The sequence below is a fragment of the Oryctolagus cuniculus genome, chromosome 18 (assembly GCF_051225735.1).
Source record: "Oryctolagus cuniculus isolate XC-2025 breed Fujian yellow rabbit chromosome 18, ASM5122573v1, whole genome shotgun sequence".
In the NCBI taxonomy this organism is placed as follows: domain Eukaryota; kingdom Metazoa; phylum Chordata; class Mammalia; order Lagomorpha; family Leporidae; genus Oryctolagus; species Oryctolagus cuniculus.
The window spans coordinates 4,677,813-4,692,080 of record NC_142884.1 but is presented as its reverse complement, the minus strand read 5'-3'; the positions used below and the strand labels follow the sequence as shown (position 1 = coordinate 4,692,080).

Sequence of the window (14,268 nt, the reverse complement as noted above, 5' to 3'; positions counted from 1 at the left end):
TTCGGAGGAAGTCGGGTGCAAGTGCCCCGCGTTTGCGACTGAGCGTCCAACCTCGTTTTCACGGGGGGCGGGGAGAAAGCGACCCCCGAGGGGGCGGCGCTCTGAGGGCCGCGTGCGCCGGGGGTAGGAACGGGGTAGAACCGGGGAGCCGGAGGGCTGCGGCTGGGCGGGGCCGAGGGGTCCGGGGGCGGGGCGGTCCCAGCCTCCCGCCTCGCTGAGGTGGCGGAATGACGAGTCTGACGCGGGGGGTCGCCATGGGTGGGCGGAGGAAGCCGCGCGAGGCGCGCTGCGTAGGGGGCGGCTCCACCTCGGTCGGGACTTGGTGTTTACCAGGAGACCAGCTGCTTCTACCGGAGGACGGCGGGACACTCTGAGGGGAAGCAAGGACGCGGACGGACAGCTCGCAAGTGAGCTGACCCCGCCCGCGCGAGGGACGGCGGGTGCGCGGGGGCGGGGCCTCTGGCTTAGGGGTTCGGTCGTGGGGCGGGCACTCCCCGACCCGGCAGCCTGGCGGGGGGCGGGCCCAGGCTGCAGGATTGACAGGTCCCGAGAACTCCCGAACGCTGAGCGCCCTGCGCTCGGGAGGGGGCGGGGCTTCGAGCACGGAGAGCCGAACCCCGGCGGCTCCAGGGGAGTGGCCGAGCTCGGGCTTCCGGGAGGGGGCGTGGCCTCGGCGGCGCTCTGACGGGCAGGAGGCGGTGCCAAAGGTGGCCGCCCCGGAGGGGGCGTGGCGCCGCGCCTGCGTCGGTTTCTGTCTGAGGCGCGAAGGCACGGCGGCGGGTCCTGCGGTGGCGGCGCCGAGCGAGGCGCCGACCGCCGGGTGCGGAGGCTGTGCCGCGGCCAGGGCGAGGTCCCGCCCCTCCGAGGCCCGCGGGCGGCTCCGGGGCCGGGGCGGGGCTCCGGCGCGACCCCCGGGCGGCCGGCGGCGCCGCGCGGTTTGAGTGACCGCCTCGCCTTCGGCTCCCGCAGGAGGATGCTGGTGGTGGAGGTGGCGAACGGGCGCTCCCTGGTGTGGGGGGCCGAGGCGGTGCAGGCGCTGCGCGAGCGCCTGGGCGTGGGGGGCCGCACGGTGGGCGCCCTGCCCCGCGGGCCCCGCCAGAACTCGCGCCTGGGCCTCCCGCTGCTGCTGATGCCCGAAGAGGCGCGGCTGCTGGCCGAGATCGGCGCCGTGACCCTGGTCAGCGCCCCGCGCCCGGATCCGCGCCAGCACGGCCTGGTAAGGGGTCTGAGCCCGGGACCTCGGGGTCGGGCTGCACGCTGGGCGCGGGGCTGCAGCTGAGTCCGCCCCGCAGGCTCTGGCATCCTTCAAGCGCCAACAAGAGCAGAGCTTCCAGGAGCAGAGCGCCTTGGCCGTGGAGGCCCGGGAGGCCCGGCGTCAGGAGCTGCTGGAGAAGATCGCGGAGGGCCAGGCCGCCAAGAAGCAGAAGCTGGAGCAGGAGGCGGGGGCCGGCGGGGCGCGGGAGGCGGCCGCAGGGCAGGCCCAGGAGGGCCAGGCTTCCGGGGAGCAGGAGGAGGCAGGTGAGCGCGGGCCTGACCCCGGGGAGTGCAGCGTGGGGGCCGGCGACCGAGCCTAACCTCACCCCCCTGCCCCAGCCCCCTCGTCTTCCCAGCCAGGGCCTTCCGGTGGGGCGGCCCCCTTGCCCAGGTCCGCTCTGCTCGTCCAGCTGGCCACCGCCAGGCCGCGACCGGTCAAGGCCAGGCCGCTGGACTGGCGCGTGCAGTCCGAGGACTGGCCGCACGCCGGCCGGCCTGCCCACGAGCTGCGCTACAGCATCTACAGGGACCTGTGGGAGCGCGGCTTCTTCCTCAGCGCCGCGGGCAAGTTCGGCGGCGACTTCCTGGTCTACCCAGGTGAGTCTGGGCTGGGCCCCGGCCGCTGCACCGGGTCCCGGCGTAGTCGGCCTTTTTCCTTTTTTTTTTTTTTTTTGGTTTCTTCTAAAGACAGAGCAATAGAGGGGTCATGCATCCATTGGTTCATTCCCCGCATGGCTGCAAGTGCCAGGGCTGGGCCGGGCCAGGAACTCCATGGGGTACCCGGGCCTCCCACGTGGGTGGCAGGGATCCAGGGACTGGGCCATCTTCCACTGCCTCCCCAGGCGCATCAGCAGGGAGCTGGGTCCGAACAGAGTAGCCGGGACTGCAACCGGGACGCTGGGATTTCTGTTTGCCTCACATTTTTCCGACTTTTGAAACTCTTGGAAGGACAGGAACCACTGGGGAGCCCCCAAGTTCACTTAGGAGGTGGTTTGGTAGCTTTCATGAGATGTTTCCTGTGACCCCCAAGGCTCACTTGGAAATCTGTAGACAGCTGCACAGGAGTGCCCCCTGCAGGATCATCCGCAGCATTTAGAGATCGGGAGACACAGGGCCAGCAACGCGGCCTCGTGGGTAAAGCCACCGCCTGTGGTGCCGGCCTCCCATGTGGGTGCTGGTTCGAGTCCCGGCTGCTCCACTTCCGATCCAGCTCCCTGCTAATGCACCTGGGAAAGCAGGGGAAGATGGCCAAGTGCTTGAGCCCCTGCACCCACGTGGGAGACCTGGAGGAAGCTCCTAGGTTCTGGCTTTGGCCTGGCCCAGCCACTTGGGGAGTGAACCAGAGGATGAAACACCTCTCTGTCTCTCCCTCTCTGTAAATCTTTCAAATAAATGACTATATCTTTAGAAAAGTTGGAAAACAGCCAAAGAGATTATTACTAAGTTAGCAGTCAGAAAACAAAGCAATAGCTGTCAGAGGTTGATGTAGGCACCGGCACCGGGAGCCGAGCGGCAGAGACGCGCCCACCAGGGGCTCTGCCGACAGTGCCAGCGCGGTGCCGTCCCGGGGCTGCCCGAAGCCCCGCCTCCAAATACCGGAGCCGGAGCAGGCTCCGCCGCACCCCATCGGTCCACATTAGCCCCGGGGCTTTGGGGTTCTGCGTGAGTTTGGGGGGCCACGTCCTGGTCAGACCACGGCAGCGTCACCGGCGGTTCCCGGGTGGGGCTGGGAGGCCGTCCACTCCACATTTGGTTGTTTGCGTCGGATAGCGACGAGGAAGGATAAGAGCGATCGCCCCCCTGTGCAAGTACGGCAGCCGGGGCCGTGTCGCTGCCCGGCGCCTACCTGCCTCTCTCCCTCAGGCGACCCGCTCCGTTTCCACGCGCACTACATCGCCCAGTGCTGGGCCCCCGACGACCCCATCCCCCTGCAGGACCTGGTCTCTGCCGGCCGCCTGGGCACCAGCGTGAGGAAGACCGTGCTGCTCTGCTCCCCACAGCCCGGCGGCAAGGTGGTCTACACCTCCCTGCAGTGGGCCGGCCTGCAGTGAGCGCCCTGGCCCGTCGGACTCTGCATCCTTCCGGCTCCCCGCCGCGAGCTCTCAGTGGCTGTGCTGGTGTCGTTGTGACCGGTTCCCAAACTGTGGGCTTCTGGGACCCGGCGTGTTCATCTGTTCCTGCAGGGCCTCGGTCCCAGGAGGCCTCAATAAACTTGTGGACTCACCCTGAGTTTGTGGCTGCAGTCCTGGGAGGTGACATGTGGGTGCTCCCATCCGCGGGGACAGCTGTGGAGACGGCGTGGGGAGGCCGGGCGCCCTGCCCCGGTCCCCTTGCGCCGCAGAGGTTGTACAGAGAACACTGTGCAGCCGCTGCGAGTTCAGGGCTCAGAATTTGGGGGCGTCAGTGGGGGCTTCTAGAATGTTTCCGTGTCCTGGGTGGTGCTTCAGAATTGTTTTGATGTTGTTTACTTACACGTGTATTTAAATGTTTATCTCCTTTCTATCTGAGAGAGACATCTCCCATCCACTGGTTCACTCCCCAGACGCCCACAACGGCCAAGGCCAGGCCAGGCCAAAGCCAGGAGCAGGCAACTCCGTCTGGGTCTCCCATTGGAGTGGCAGGGACCTGTGCAGCTGGGCCGTCACCTGCTGCCTCCCAGGGAGCTGGGGTCAGAAGTGTGGCCAGGACTCACACCCAGTGCTCCAGCAGGGGCCGCGGCATTCTGTCACACCACACACTCTATATTTATACTTCAGGTTTATTAAACATGTTCTGGTCTACAATTTTTAGACATGTTATAGTGTACAATTTTGATAAAAACTAAAACAAGTATGTGAGGTATTTCAAAGCTTTGTGGGGGGCTGGTGCTGTGGCACAGTGGGTTAAAGCCCTGGCCTGAAGCACCGGCATCCCATATGGGTGCCGGTTCGAGACCTGGCTGCTCCACTTCTGATCCAGCTCTCTGCTGTGGCCTGGGAAAGCAGTAGAAGATGGCCCAAGTGCTTGGGCCCTGCACCCACGTGGGAGACCCGGAAGAAGCTCCTGACTCCTGGCTTCGGATCGGCACAGCTCCGGCCGTTGTGGCCATCTGGGGAGTGAACCAACAGATGGAGACCTCTTTCTCTCTCTCTCTCTACCTCTCTCTGTAACTCTCTTTCAAATAAATAAAATCTTTAAAAAAAGCTTAGTGGAAGAATGGAATTGAAAGCTAAGTTCATTTTGGTACAAAGTAATTCTGAAATCCATGCTTGATTTATCCTAATGGACACTTTCTGAAGACGACTCGTTTACCATAAAGGCTCACGGGTTTTCGGTCCACAGTTAATGGGTGTTTGGTAGAATGTAGGGTAGGACTGTGCAACCGCCACCACAGTCCAGCTTTATTATAATTATTTTAATGTATTTGAAAGGCACAGAGAGAAGAGAGGTCCTCCATCCGCTGGTTCACTCCCCAGATGGCCACAAGGGCTGGGACTGGGCCAGGCTGCAGCCAGGAGCCTGGAGCTTCCTCCAGGTCTCCCTCATGGGCGCAGGGGCCCAGCACTGGGGTCATCTTCTGCCGCTTTCCCAGGTGGGTTAGCAGGGAGCTGGACAGGAAGTGGAGCGGCCGGGACTTGAACTGGTGCCCATATGGTATGCCGGCATCACAGGTGGCGGCTTAACCCGCTGTGCCACGGCGCCCGCCCCACGGTCAACCTCGGCCCGTTTCTGCCCTGCCTGCTTGCTGCCGCCCCTGTCCCCATGCCCGGCCGGCACGGAGCCGCCTGCTTTCTCTCTGGGGAGAGTCTGCCTGATGCAGGAGTCCCAGGGTGCCCTGTACTGCACTGGGGGCTTATCCGGTGCCCAGCTGGTTCCAGCGAGCTGTCCCGGTGAAGGACGAGGCCTTGTCCACGCAGGGTCCCTAGTTCCAGGAACGGAGGTTCCGGCGCCTCAGTGCTCAGGTGCCAGGTCGCTGAGCGAGCGGGTCCTTTAAGCTAGGACTGACTCAGGCTGAGGGGGAGAATTTGGAACTCTTCTTTTTCCAGACCACTCACTAAGCATGTTTTAAACAATGCAAGGCGACTTTCAAAAAGTTTGTGGAAAAACGGGAATTAAAAGGTGAATTTTATTTTCTTACCAAAAATGAGGTCACACCGGCCCTTGCTCTGCCTTTTGAAGAAACAAGCTTTTTTTTTTTTTTTAAATAAACATTTTTTAGAAGTGACAGTGACAGCTATCAAGTTTCCCCAGATCCGTGGTAACAGAGCACAGAGCAGGTCAGGCAGAGGAGCAAACCTGCCAGGGCCCTGGTCTCCCCCTCACTGAGCTCTGCCCCTCGTGCAGGTGACGCCAGGGCTGAAGGAAACTCAGTACAGTGGCGGTGACGGCCGGCAGCGAGCCCTCCGCAGGCTCCCGGTTAGTCCCGAGCTGGACCTGCCACGCCGGCGCCCCAGCTGCCCGCGGATGCCCGGGCCCTGCCACCCTCGTGGGAGACCCGACGGAGCTCCCGGCTCGCGCTGCAGCCTGCACGGACCGGTGCCTGCAGAGTGAGCCAGTGGATGGAAGACCTCTCTCTCGCTGGCCCCTTCAAATAAATAAAGTCTATTAAAATCAGTTTTGTAAATGCACACCGCGCGTTTAGCCTGGAGCTAAGCATCTTGCCTGTGTAACGGGAGCATTGGACGAGCAGGATTACTCCGGAGAGGACGGGCTGGGATATTCCAGGGCCCGTTTCAGGCCAAGAGAGATGGAGAAACCGTCGGCTCCAGGCGGTGCCCGGGGGTCGGGGCGCATAGACCGGCGCCTGTTCTGGAGCCCTCCCATCCCGGGAGGCCCCGGCGCCGCCCTCGACATCGGCCGCAGGGCCCAGGCAGGGAGCCCTCACCCACCGCGCTCTCCAAGGCGCCGTGCAGGCCCGCACCCTCCTGGGCATCCCGGGAGGCAGCAGGCCACGGCGCGGGCTCCGCTGCTCACTGGGGGCCAGGAGGGCGCCCTGGGCTCCCGCAGAGGGGGTGGGCTCGGATGGTGCCCTGGGATCCCGCAGAGGGGACACAGACGGCGCCCTGGGCTCCCACGGAGAGACCCGAACGACGCTCTGAGCTCCCACGGAAGGGGGACCCGGAGGGTGCCCTGGGCTCCCACGGGGGGACCCGGACGGCGCCCCGGGCTCCCACGGGGGGGACACGGTGGCGCCCCGGGCTCCCACGGCGGTGACACGGTGGCGCCCTGGGCTCCCACGGGGGGACCCGGACGGCGCCCCGGGCTCCCACGGCGGTGACACGGTGGCGCCCTGGGCTCCCACGGGGTGACCCGGACGGCGCCCCGGACTCCCACGGGGGGGACCCGGACGGCGCCCTGGACTCCCACGGGACGCCGGGACCCCGGGCTAAGCGGCGTGACTTTAAACAACAGCCCACGGCGGTGCCGCCGGCCCACCTCGCGTCCGGAACACGCCCGGTCCTCCCAGCGCGGCACTCTAGCCCAGCGTCTCGTTCTCCAATGCCTTTTTCTGATTGGTGCCGGCGCGCGCCGTGCGTGATGACGTCACGTCCAGGCGGCGTTGCTATAAGAGCGTGGCCGGAGCACGCGCGCTCCTCTTTCGGGCGTACGGGATCCTTCCGGGAGGTGAGCTGGGGCTGCATGTGTGGTAGGCCGGGCCTGGTCGCCGTGGTCTTGCTGGCTTTACGCGCTGCCGCTGGCGCTCCTGGAGGGGACGGGAGGAGAGAGTGCGCGGGAGGGACGTTTGCACGCGGCGTGCGGTCCTGCGAGGCCGAGGTCCGGTTCTCGCGAGATCTGCCCCGCGCGCCACGAGGTTACAGCGAGATTGTGTGATCGCGCAGGCGCGGACCGCGAAACGGAGCCAACATGCCGGTGGCCCGGAGCTGGGTTTGTCGCAAGACGTACGTCACCCCGCGGAGACCCTTCGAGAAGTCCCGCCTCGACCAGGAGCTGAAGCTGATCGGTGAGCGGCGAGGCGGGGCGGGGCGGCCGGCGCGGGGTGGGGGGGCCGCCCGCGTGGCCGCGCTGCTCACCGCCGCCCCTGCCCCGCCGCAGGCGAGTACGGGCTGCGGAACAAGCGCGAGGTGTGGAGGGTCAAGTTCACGCTGGCCAAGATCCGCAAGGCCGCCCGCGAGCTGCTGACGCTGGACGAGAAGGACCCGCGCCGGCTGTTCGAAGGTGCGTGCGGGGCGGCCCGCGCCGGGGTCCCCCTGGGCTCTCTGCCTCGCTGGAGCGGCCCGGCGCCCGGGAGCGGGATTCCGGGGGAGCGGCTGCGTTTCGCCCGGGGCTCCGGCCGGGTCTCCGTTCCGTGGCGTTAACGCTCGGCTGCAGAGGTCAGCCCTCGTGAGACCGGAGGAGGTCGGGGAGGCTGCTGGCTGCTGGGGTCTCCATCGCTTCTGTGTCTCGGGTCCTGGAGTCGGGGGCACTCCTGCCGACCCGGGGGTGCTGGAGCCGCTTGTAACTGACATGATGAAAGCGGTCTGCCCTAAGGAACAGGGCGTGAGCCCTCTGTCAGCGCCCGGGCAGGGAGCCCGCGTGGCCTGGAGCCGGGTGATGTCAGTGGGGAGAGCCTGCAGGTGCAGGGGCCCAAGGACTCGGGCCATCTTCCACTGCTTTCCCAGGCCACAGCAGAGAGCTGGGTGGGAAGTGGAGCAGCTGGGACTCGAACTGGCGCCCACAAGGGATACTGCCACTGCAGGCGGGGGCTTTAACCCGCTGCACCACAGCGCCGGCCCCCACCAGAGGGTTCTTCAAAATCTCCTGAAGTGTATTTGGCTCTGTGGACTCCAGCATGGGGTGTGGGCGTCCCGGCCCCTGGGCCAGGACCCCGCCGAGCTCTCACCTGCGCCGCGGACAGGGCGCACACGGGGCGGGGGCACGCTGACCGGCCCTGGGGTGGCTCTGAGGGTCGCGGGGCCTCTGGAGCCAGAGCCCCGAGCCAGCGCTTCGTCCCCAGGCAACGCCCTGCTGCGGCGGCTGGTCCGCATCGGGGTGCTGGACGAGGGCAAGATGAAGCTGGACTACATCCTGGGGCTGAAGATCGAGGACTTCCTGGAGAGGCGCCTGCAGACGCAGGTCTTCAAGCTGGGCCTGGCCAAGTCCATCCACCACGCGCGCGTGCTCATCCGCCAGCGCCACATCAGGTACCCGTGCTGGGCCCTCCCCGCGGGCCTGACCCCCCCCCGCCCCCTGCTGCCTCACTGAGCCTGCTGTGCTGTCCCTGTGCCCCGTGCAGCCCCTGCAGACGGTGGGTGTGAGGGTGCGGATTCCCCTGCCGACAGCTCGCGGGGGGTGGCGCAGCCTCGTCCCCCGCAGCCCCGCGCAAGGGTCACTGCGGCCTGAGCCGTACACCTTGCGAAGGCCACTGCCGGGCCTGCAGGCAGCTGGACAGGTAATGGCTCCGGCGTCCCCGGCCGAGGGTGGAAACGGAGGACTGGGTTCCGCTGTCCACCTTGACCTTGGTGAATCCGCCCTCTGCACTTGACAGGGGTGGCAGGTGTGGGAGCAGTCGGTCAGCGGGCAGGCACCCCCGAGAGTAGAGGGGAGGCCGCAGAAGGGGCCAGAAGCTGCTGCCCCGCCACTGGGGGCAGACCAGAGCTCCCTCAGTGGTCTGCAGTGTGTGTGAGGGTCATGGGGTATGTGGAGGGGAGGGGCCCACCACGCCCTCACCTGCCCCTGCCCGTCCCCAGGGTGCGCAAGCAGGTGGTGAACATCCCGTCCTTCATCGTGCGCCTGGACTCCCAGAAGCACATCGACTTCTCCCTGCGCTCGCCCTACGGCGGGGGCCGGCCTGGCCGCGTGAAGAGGAAGAACGCCAAGAAGGGCCAGGGCGGTGCGGGGGCCGGCGACGACGAGGAGGAGGACTGAGCCTCCCGCCGCGGGGGTCTGAAATAAAGGCACCCAACCTGGAGAACCTGGCCCGCGATTGATGTCGGCAGCACCCATGGGGCCCTGGGAGGGGGACTTGGGGTCGGGAGGGGTGAGCCCTGTGTTGCGTTTGGCAGAGACCCGCAGAGCCAGGCCAGAGGGGAGGTGTATTAGGCAAAGGAACATGTTGGCGCTGGGGATACGCGTGCCTCAGCTGGTGGCTCCAGCCGCCGGGCACGGTACTGGCCCAGCCACCCCCGCCCCCCCCCCGCAGTTCCTGGGTGCAGTGGGCGGGACATGTGGGAGCTGACTCAGCCTCAGGCGGGAGGGGGCCTTCCCTTTCCCAAGGGGAGAGGAGGAGGGGCTGGGCCTGGAGCCGGGGGGCCTCAGCCTGGAAGCAGAGACAAAGGAGGTCCTTGGGGTTGCTGTGGGGTCTGCAGAGGAACTTAATGAGCAGCTGGAAGACCCTTCCCCTGCAGTAGCCGCAGGTCCACGATGGTCTCGTTCCTGTCTGGGCCCCTCAGTAGGCCCCATGAGGGCAGCTGGCTCCAAGAAGAAATGTGGAGCTGGGGGGTGGCGCAGTGCCTTCCCAGGGTCCTTGGAGCAGGGGCTGGGTGTTGTCCCGGCTAGCCTAGCGGACAGCCAGGGCGGCGTACACGCAGGGCTCCTCTGGGAGCTGTCCTGACCGGGAGGAGGTCGCCCTTGTCCCCTCTGGTTGCAGAGTGTGGCTCAGCTGGGCGTAGGTCACCTGGGGGCCTTCAGCCTGGAGCTGGGAGAGTAGGGAAAGGGTGGGGTAGGGTTAGGGAGGAGTAGGGTGGAGGAGAAGAGCCATGTGCAGGTGGCTGGGGAGGAAGTGGCCCCCAGGAGATGCTGGCAGGAAGGCACAAAGCAGGGAGACCCACTCCTGGGGGGACGCAGCCTTGGCACCCGTGGCTGGGGAAGGCAGGGTGAAGGGGAGTCCATTGTGCAGGATTTGGAGAGTGCACACACACTACCTGGGGTCCAGGCCTAGCCAGAGTGGCATACAGTGTGGGGCCAAGAGCCCCCAGTGGAGGAGTGGGTGTGTCCCACGGGGAGTGGGAGGGGCTGGCTGGAGGGGACAGGACGCCTGACCTGAGTGTCCAGCGGGCTGTCCTCAGGATGCCTGTGTTTCATAGCAGCTCCTGGGAGGCCCAGAGAAGGACAATGGTTTGGCTGAGGCCATGCTGTGTCAGGTGCTCTCCTCCCAGCCATCCCCTCCCAGGCCCCTTACCCAAGCCCTCCTGGGCCTCCACAGCTGGGCTGGCGCTGGGGAAGCAGACATGGGGTGTTAGTGGTGTGTGGGGGGAGGTTCGGGGGAGGCTGTCTTGGAACAGGTCTCACCTCCTGTGTGGTCGTCTCCCCTTCCTGGGCTCCGACTCTGCGGGAGGTGGGAAGTCAGCCAGCAGCCCACCCTAGGACCCTCCCCAGCTGCACTAAGGTCTACAGAGGACATAAGGAGGGACCCACTGTTCATGTGGGGGGAACGTGCATGGGGAGAAGGGGGGAAAGAAGGTGGATGTGAATGGGGCTTCTGGCCTGACCTGTGGCTGCGGCTCTGAGCCCCCACACCCCGTCTGCCCTGGGAGCCCACTGGCCCCGGAGCCTGCGGTGTTTGCTACTCACCCGACCTGCCTTTGCAGTGACGCCTCGCTCGGAGGAGCAGGAGGAGGAGGCAGAGCGAGAGGAAGGCGGCCACCGAGACTCCGAGCAGCACCTTCAGCTGAGGGAGACCTGGGGTGCAGCGAGGTCCCAGTGAGGAGCGGCCTCCCCTGCTCCCCCAGGAGTCCTCACACCCGGGGGGCCCAGGCCCAGTGCCCCCCACCCTGCTCTGCCAAGCCCTGGCCCGTGGGGGTGGTCGGGCCACTGCCCCAGGCTGCGTGCCCAGGCCTTCCCCGTTCCTTCCCCGTTCCTCAACGAGCCCCCAGCATGGGGCAGCAGGCAGCCAGCTCCAAACCGGGCCTGCAGCCCACAAACTGGCTCCCAAACCCAGCCCTCCCCAAAGACCAGGGCTGCTGCTCCAGGAGGAGCATTGTGTGCCTCCCCCCCCCCCCCCCCCCCCCCCCCGTGCCCGGGTCTGCTCCCCTGCGGGTGGAGGAGCAGGTGCAGAGAGGGGCCTTCCCACCTCATGGTCAGGCGCAGCACAGCACAGCCCCTCACTCACCACTCACGGCAGGGGTGGGGTTGGGCTCCGTGGGGGTGAGCGGCTGACCCTCAGGGCCTCCTGGGGTGGGGACAGGGACAGGCGGTGAGGGCTGGGCTGCCATGCTCCCTACACGGGCCTGCTGGCTCCTCTCCCAGGCCGGGCCCAGCACCCCAATCTGCCTCAGCCCAACCCTTCTCCAACTCAGCTGCAGGACCCCCACCAATGGCATCCGCCACCACAAGTGCCACAGAGGGTGACCTGGGCCCTGGGGCCCCTCCCCCACCCAGCCCTCTCCTGGGGACAGCCCTGCACTGACCAGGACCACCAGGGACACAGGGCTGGGGCCCTCACCTGACACCTCGAGCTGCAGGGGGTCGCTGGGCCATGACCACAGGTAGGGGTCGGTGCTGTGGGCGCTGTAGCACCTGTAGGTGCCCCCGTGGGCCGAGGTCACGGGACCCAGCGTGAAGGTGGCCTGAGCAGCCATGGCCGAGCCTGAGACACGCAGGCGCTGGGGAGGGGCACCTGAGCCCACTTTGTGCAGGAGAAAGGTGTCCATCGCCTCCTCAGAGCCACAGCGCAGGGCCACCGTCACTCCCCAGGGCACCGAGGGCCCCGGCTGGGCCTGCAGGGAGGGTTTCCTGTACATCCCTGGGAGAGAGGATGGCGGTGTGGAGGGAGCAGCCCCTCCCTCCCCTCAGCACAGTGCGGGTCTCCTGGGGTCCGTGTCCCTGCTGGCTCCACTCCCCTCCCAGAGACACAGCCCCACTGGACCTCTGGCCCAGAAATCTCTGCACTCCACAGCCCCAGGGCACAACCCGGGCCCAGCCTGGGGCAGACAGGACAGGACGGGCAGGGGCTTCCCACATGCAAGAGCATGTCCAGGGGGACCCTGGCATCCACCGCAGCACCTGTACCGGTCCCCAAGGGAGCCGCTCACAGGGCCCAGGAGGAAGTCGGGGCTGGGGCCTGGTCAGGCGTATCTGTCACAGCTGGGCTCACAGCAGTGAGTCAGGCTCTGTCCCCAGAGCAGCAGGGCTGAGAGGGAGGGCTCCCTGTGCAGCCCTGAGAGGGGGAGGGAGCCAGGCTCAGCCACACATCCCACAGCCAGCAGGGTCTGAGCTGATCACCACCTACACGGGGTCAGAGTTCCCAAATTGCCCACCCCCACCCAGGCTCCCTGGGCACTGGGCCCCTCACCTGTGACCTGGAGCTCCAGGGGATTGCTGGGCAGGGACCACACATGGGGCTGGCTGGTGTGAGCGCGGTAGCACCTGTAGATGCCCCCGTAGCTGCCGTCCACGGGGCCCAGGAGGAAGGTGGCCTGCCACACCCCAGCAACTTGGGAGAACCAGGCTTCCAGGCTGTGCAGGGGGCCGGCTCCACCCTCCTTCAGCAGATGTGCAGTGCCCGCCTCATCTGAGCCACAGGAGAGGTACACGTTCCCTCCTGACGCCACCACGGGGCTTGGCTGGGCTGACAGGGAGGGCCCTGGGAACATCCCTGCAGGGGAGGGCAGAGCCGTGTTGGGGGGCTGCTGCCTCGTGCACCCCACTTAGCTTCCTTCTGTGACCTGGAGCCACTCTAGGCAGGGGACACCCCTTACCTGTCACTACCAGGGTCAGGGGGTCACTGCGCTGGTAGAGGCCGAGCGGGGTCCGATACACACACCAGTACTGCCCTGAGTCGTAGGAGCTCATGGACTGGATGATGGAAAAGCTAGCCTTGTGTCTGGAGTCCTGCTGGGCCTGCACTACCCAGGGCTGAGGGCTGCCCTCTTTATACACGCCGTAGATCTCAGCCTGCAGAGACCCCTGGCACCAGAGGGTCACAGGACTCCCCACGGCGACCAGGGGGCCTGGGTCAGCCAAGATGGAGGGCTTGGGGAGGGTCCCTGGAAGGTAATCAGACCTGCAGACCCCGGGTGCCGCCCCTCCCCCGCCCCCTTCCCCAGCTCCACTCCCAGCCATCACCATCAGCCCAGCCCCCTGGGCTCCTCAACCCTGAGCTGCCTGGGCCCTGGGGCTGAGCCAGGTCAGGGGAGACTCACCCGCCTGTGCCCCATCCCCTGGCACCCGGCACAGTCCTGGAAGAGAGGTCCCCGTGAGAGCTGCTCCCCACTCCCCACCCCTGCAGAGACTCCCAGGTCTGCCCTGGTCCTCTGAGCCCTGGGGTCCCAGCTGGCCCAGGGCGCTGTCCCCTCCCGCACCTGTAGGGGATCCCATTGTCCCCGTGTCCCCAGCTCACCCAGGCAGAGGAGGGCAGTGAGGGCCGGGGTCTGGGCCCCGCCACCCATGGTCCCGTGGAGCAGAGCAGCTGTGAGGGCCACAGGCCCAGAGCTCGGCTGGAGATGAGCGGGGAGACGTCACGGGTTCCTCATCTGCGGCCTCACAGGAAGGGAGCAGCCCCTCCCCCGCTGTCCCTGAGGACGGGGCCCAGGACAGAAAAGGCTTTGGGGACCATGGGACCAGGCCTCCACCACCGCTGCCCCCTGCGCTGTGCCTGCCTGGTCAGCCCCACCAGGGGGTGCCCCTCATGGGCGGGGCCTAGGAGATGCCCGGTTAGGGTTCTGGTTCTCCCTGCACAGGCCGGGTGGCTGAGACTCGCACTTCCCCTTCCTGAGCTGTTGAGTGCAGCTGTGGGGGCTGGGGTGGGGGAGGGGAGTGGGGAGGGCTGGATCCCGTGGGGAGGGTGACGGAATCTTCCAGGCCTCTCAGAGCTGATGAGAGCAGATGAAGAAGGCAGACGCTGCAGAGGTGTGGCTGAGCTGCAGCCCAGCTGTGGCTGTGGCAGGTGCAGGAGGGCCCACAAAGAGGACCCGGCCTTGGGGCGGGGTCCTGCTGAGGGCTGGCGGGCCTAGGGCCTGGCTAGCAGCTGTGAGGAGGGGAGGGTGTCTGAGGGCAGAGGCCCCGAGCTATCCTAGGAACTGAGAATATGGTGGTGCCCTGACCAGCCCAGCCGGGGTCCAGTGCCGCACACCCTGTGCTGCCTGCACTGTACCGGGT

At 66.7% G+C, this 14,268-nt stretch overlaps 3 protein-coding genes and 1 long non-coding RNA gene across 11 annotated transcripts; 2 read left to right on the top strand and 2 right to left on the bottom strand.

Annotated features, from left to right (window-relative positions):
* The first annotated feature begins 198 nt into the window (after window positions 1-198).
* Window positions 199-3,478, top strand: TSEN34 (tRNA splicing endonuclease subunit 34). 3 transcript variants are annotated; one of them, XM_051829519.3, is made up of 5 exons: window positions 199-407; window positions 970-1,216; window positions 1,293-1,518; window positions 1,594-1,851; window positions 3,118-3,478. In XM_051829519.3, the coding sequence occupies exons 2-5, from the start codon at window positions 974-976 to the stop codon at window positions 3,303-3,305; spliced, it is 915 nt and encodes a 304-aa protein (XP_051685479.1). In that variant the 5' UTR covers window positions 199-407; window positions 970-973; the 3' UTR covers window positions 3,306-3,478. The 3 variants fall into 3 exon arrangements, with proteins under 3 accessions (XP_051685479.1, XP_051685480.1, NP_001164966.1); XM_051829520.3 differs by having other exon boundaries at window positions 199-440; NM_001171495.1 differs by lacking the exon at window positions 199-407 and having other exon boundaries at window positions 974-1,216; window positions 3,118-3,305.
* A 1,867-nt stretch (window positions 3,479-5,345) lies between these two features.
* On the bottom strand, window positions 5,346-6,676 carry LOC138846613 (uncharacterized). The gene is made up of 2 exons (XR_016225069.1): window positions 5,896-6,676; window positions 5,346-5,818 (listed from the first exon to the last, which is right to left on the bottom strand). It is a non-coding gene; the product is annotated as an uncharacterized LOC138846613 (long non-coding RNA).
* Window positions 6,677-6,827: 151 nt separating this feature from the next.
* RPS9 (ribosomal protein S9) lies at window positions 6,828-9,142 on the top strand. 3 transcript variants are annotated; one of them, XR_016224482.1, is made up of 6 exons: window positions 6,828-6,858; window positions 7,074-7,195; window positions 7,288-7,410; window positions 8,189-8,375; window positions 8,468-8,623; window positions 8,922-9,142. XR_016224482.1 is itself a non-coding variant. In XM_070061838.2 (5 exons), exons 2-5 carry the CDS (start codon window positions 7,099-7,101, stop codon window positions 9,097-9,099), a joined length of 585 nt encoding a protein of 194 aa, XP_069917939.1. In that variant the 5' UTR covers window positions 6,828-6,858; window positions 7,074-7,098; the 3' UTR covers window positions 9,100-9,142.
* A 105-nt stretch (window positions 9,143-9,247) lies between these two features.
* On the bottom strand, window positions 9,248-13,899 carry LOC127488978 (leukocyte immunoglobulin-like receptor subfamily B member 3). Of its 4 annotated transcripts, none has more exons than XM_089319843.1 (11): window positions 13,511-13,875; window positions 13,314-13,349; window positions 12,870-13,157; window positions 12,464-12,766; window positions 11,615-11,914; window positions 11,282-11,341; window positions 10,744-10,851; window positions 10,462-10,498; window positions 10,352-10,386; window positions 10,213-10,262; window positions 9,248-9,868 (listed from the first exon to the last, which is right to left on the bottom strand). In XM_089319843.1, the coding sequence occupies exons 1-11, from the start codon at window positions 13,557-13,559 to the stop codon at window positions 9,731-9,733; spliced, it is 1,404 nt and encodes a 467-aa protein (XP_089175969.1). In that variant the 5' UTR covers window positions 13,560-13,875; the 3' UTR covers window positions 9,248-9,730. The 4 variants fall into 4 exon arrangements, with proteins under 4 accessions (XP_089175969.1, XP_089175973.1, XP_089175971.1 ...); XM_089319847.1 differs by having other exon boundaries at window positions 12,870-12,966; window positions 13,511-13,874; XM_089319844.1 differs by having other exon boundaries at window positions 9,741-9,868; window positions 10,095-10,262; window positions 13,511-13,899.
* Between the last annotated feature and the right edge of the window lie 369 nt (window positions 13,900-14,268).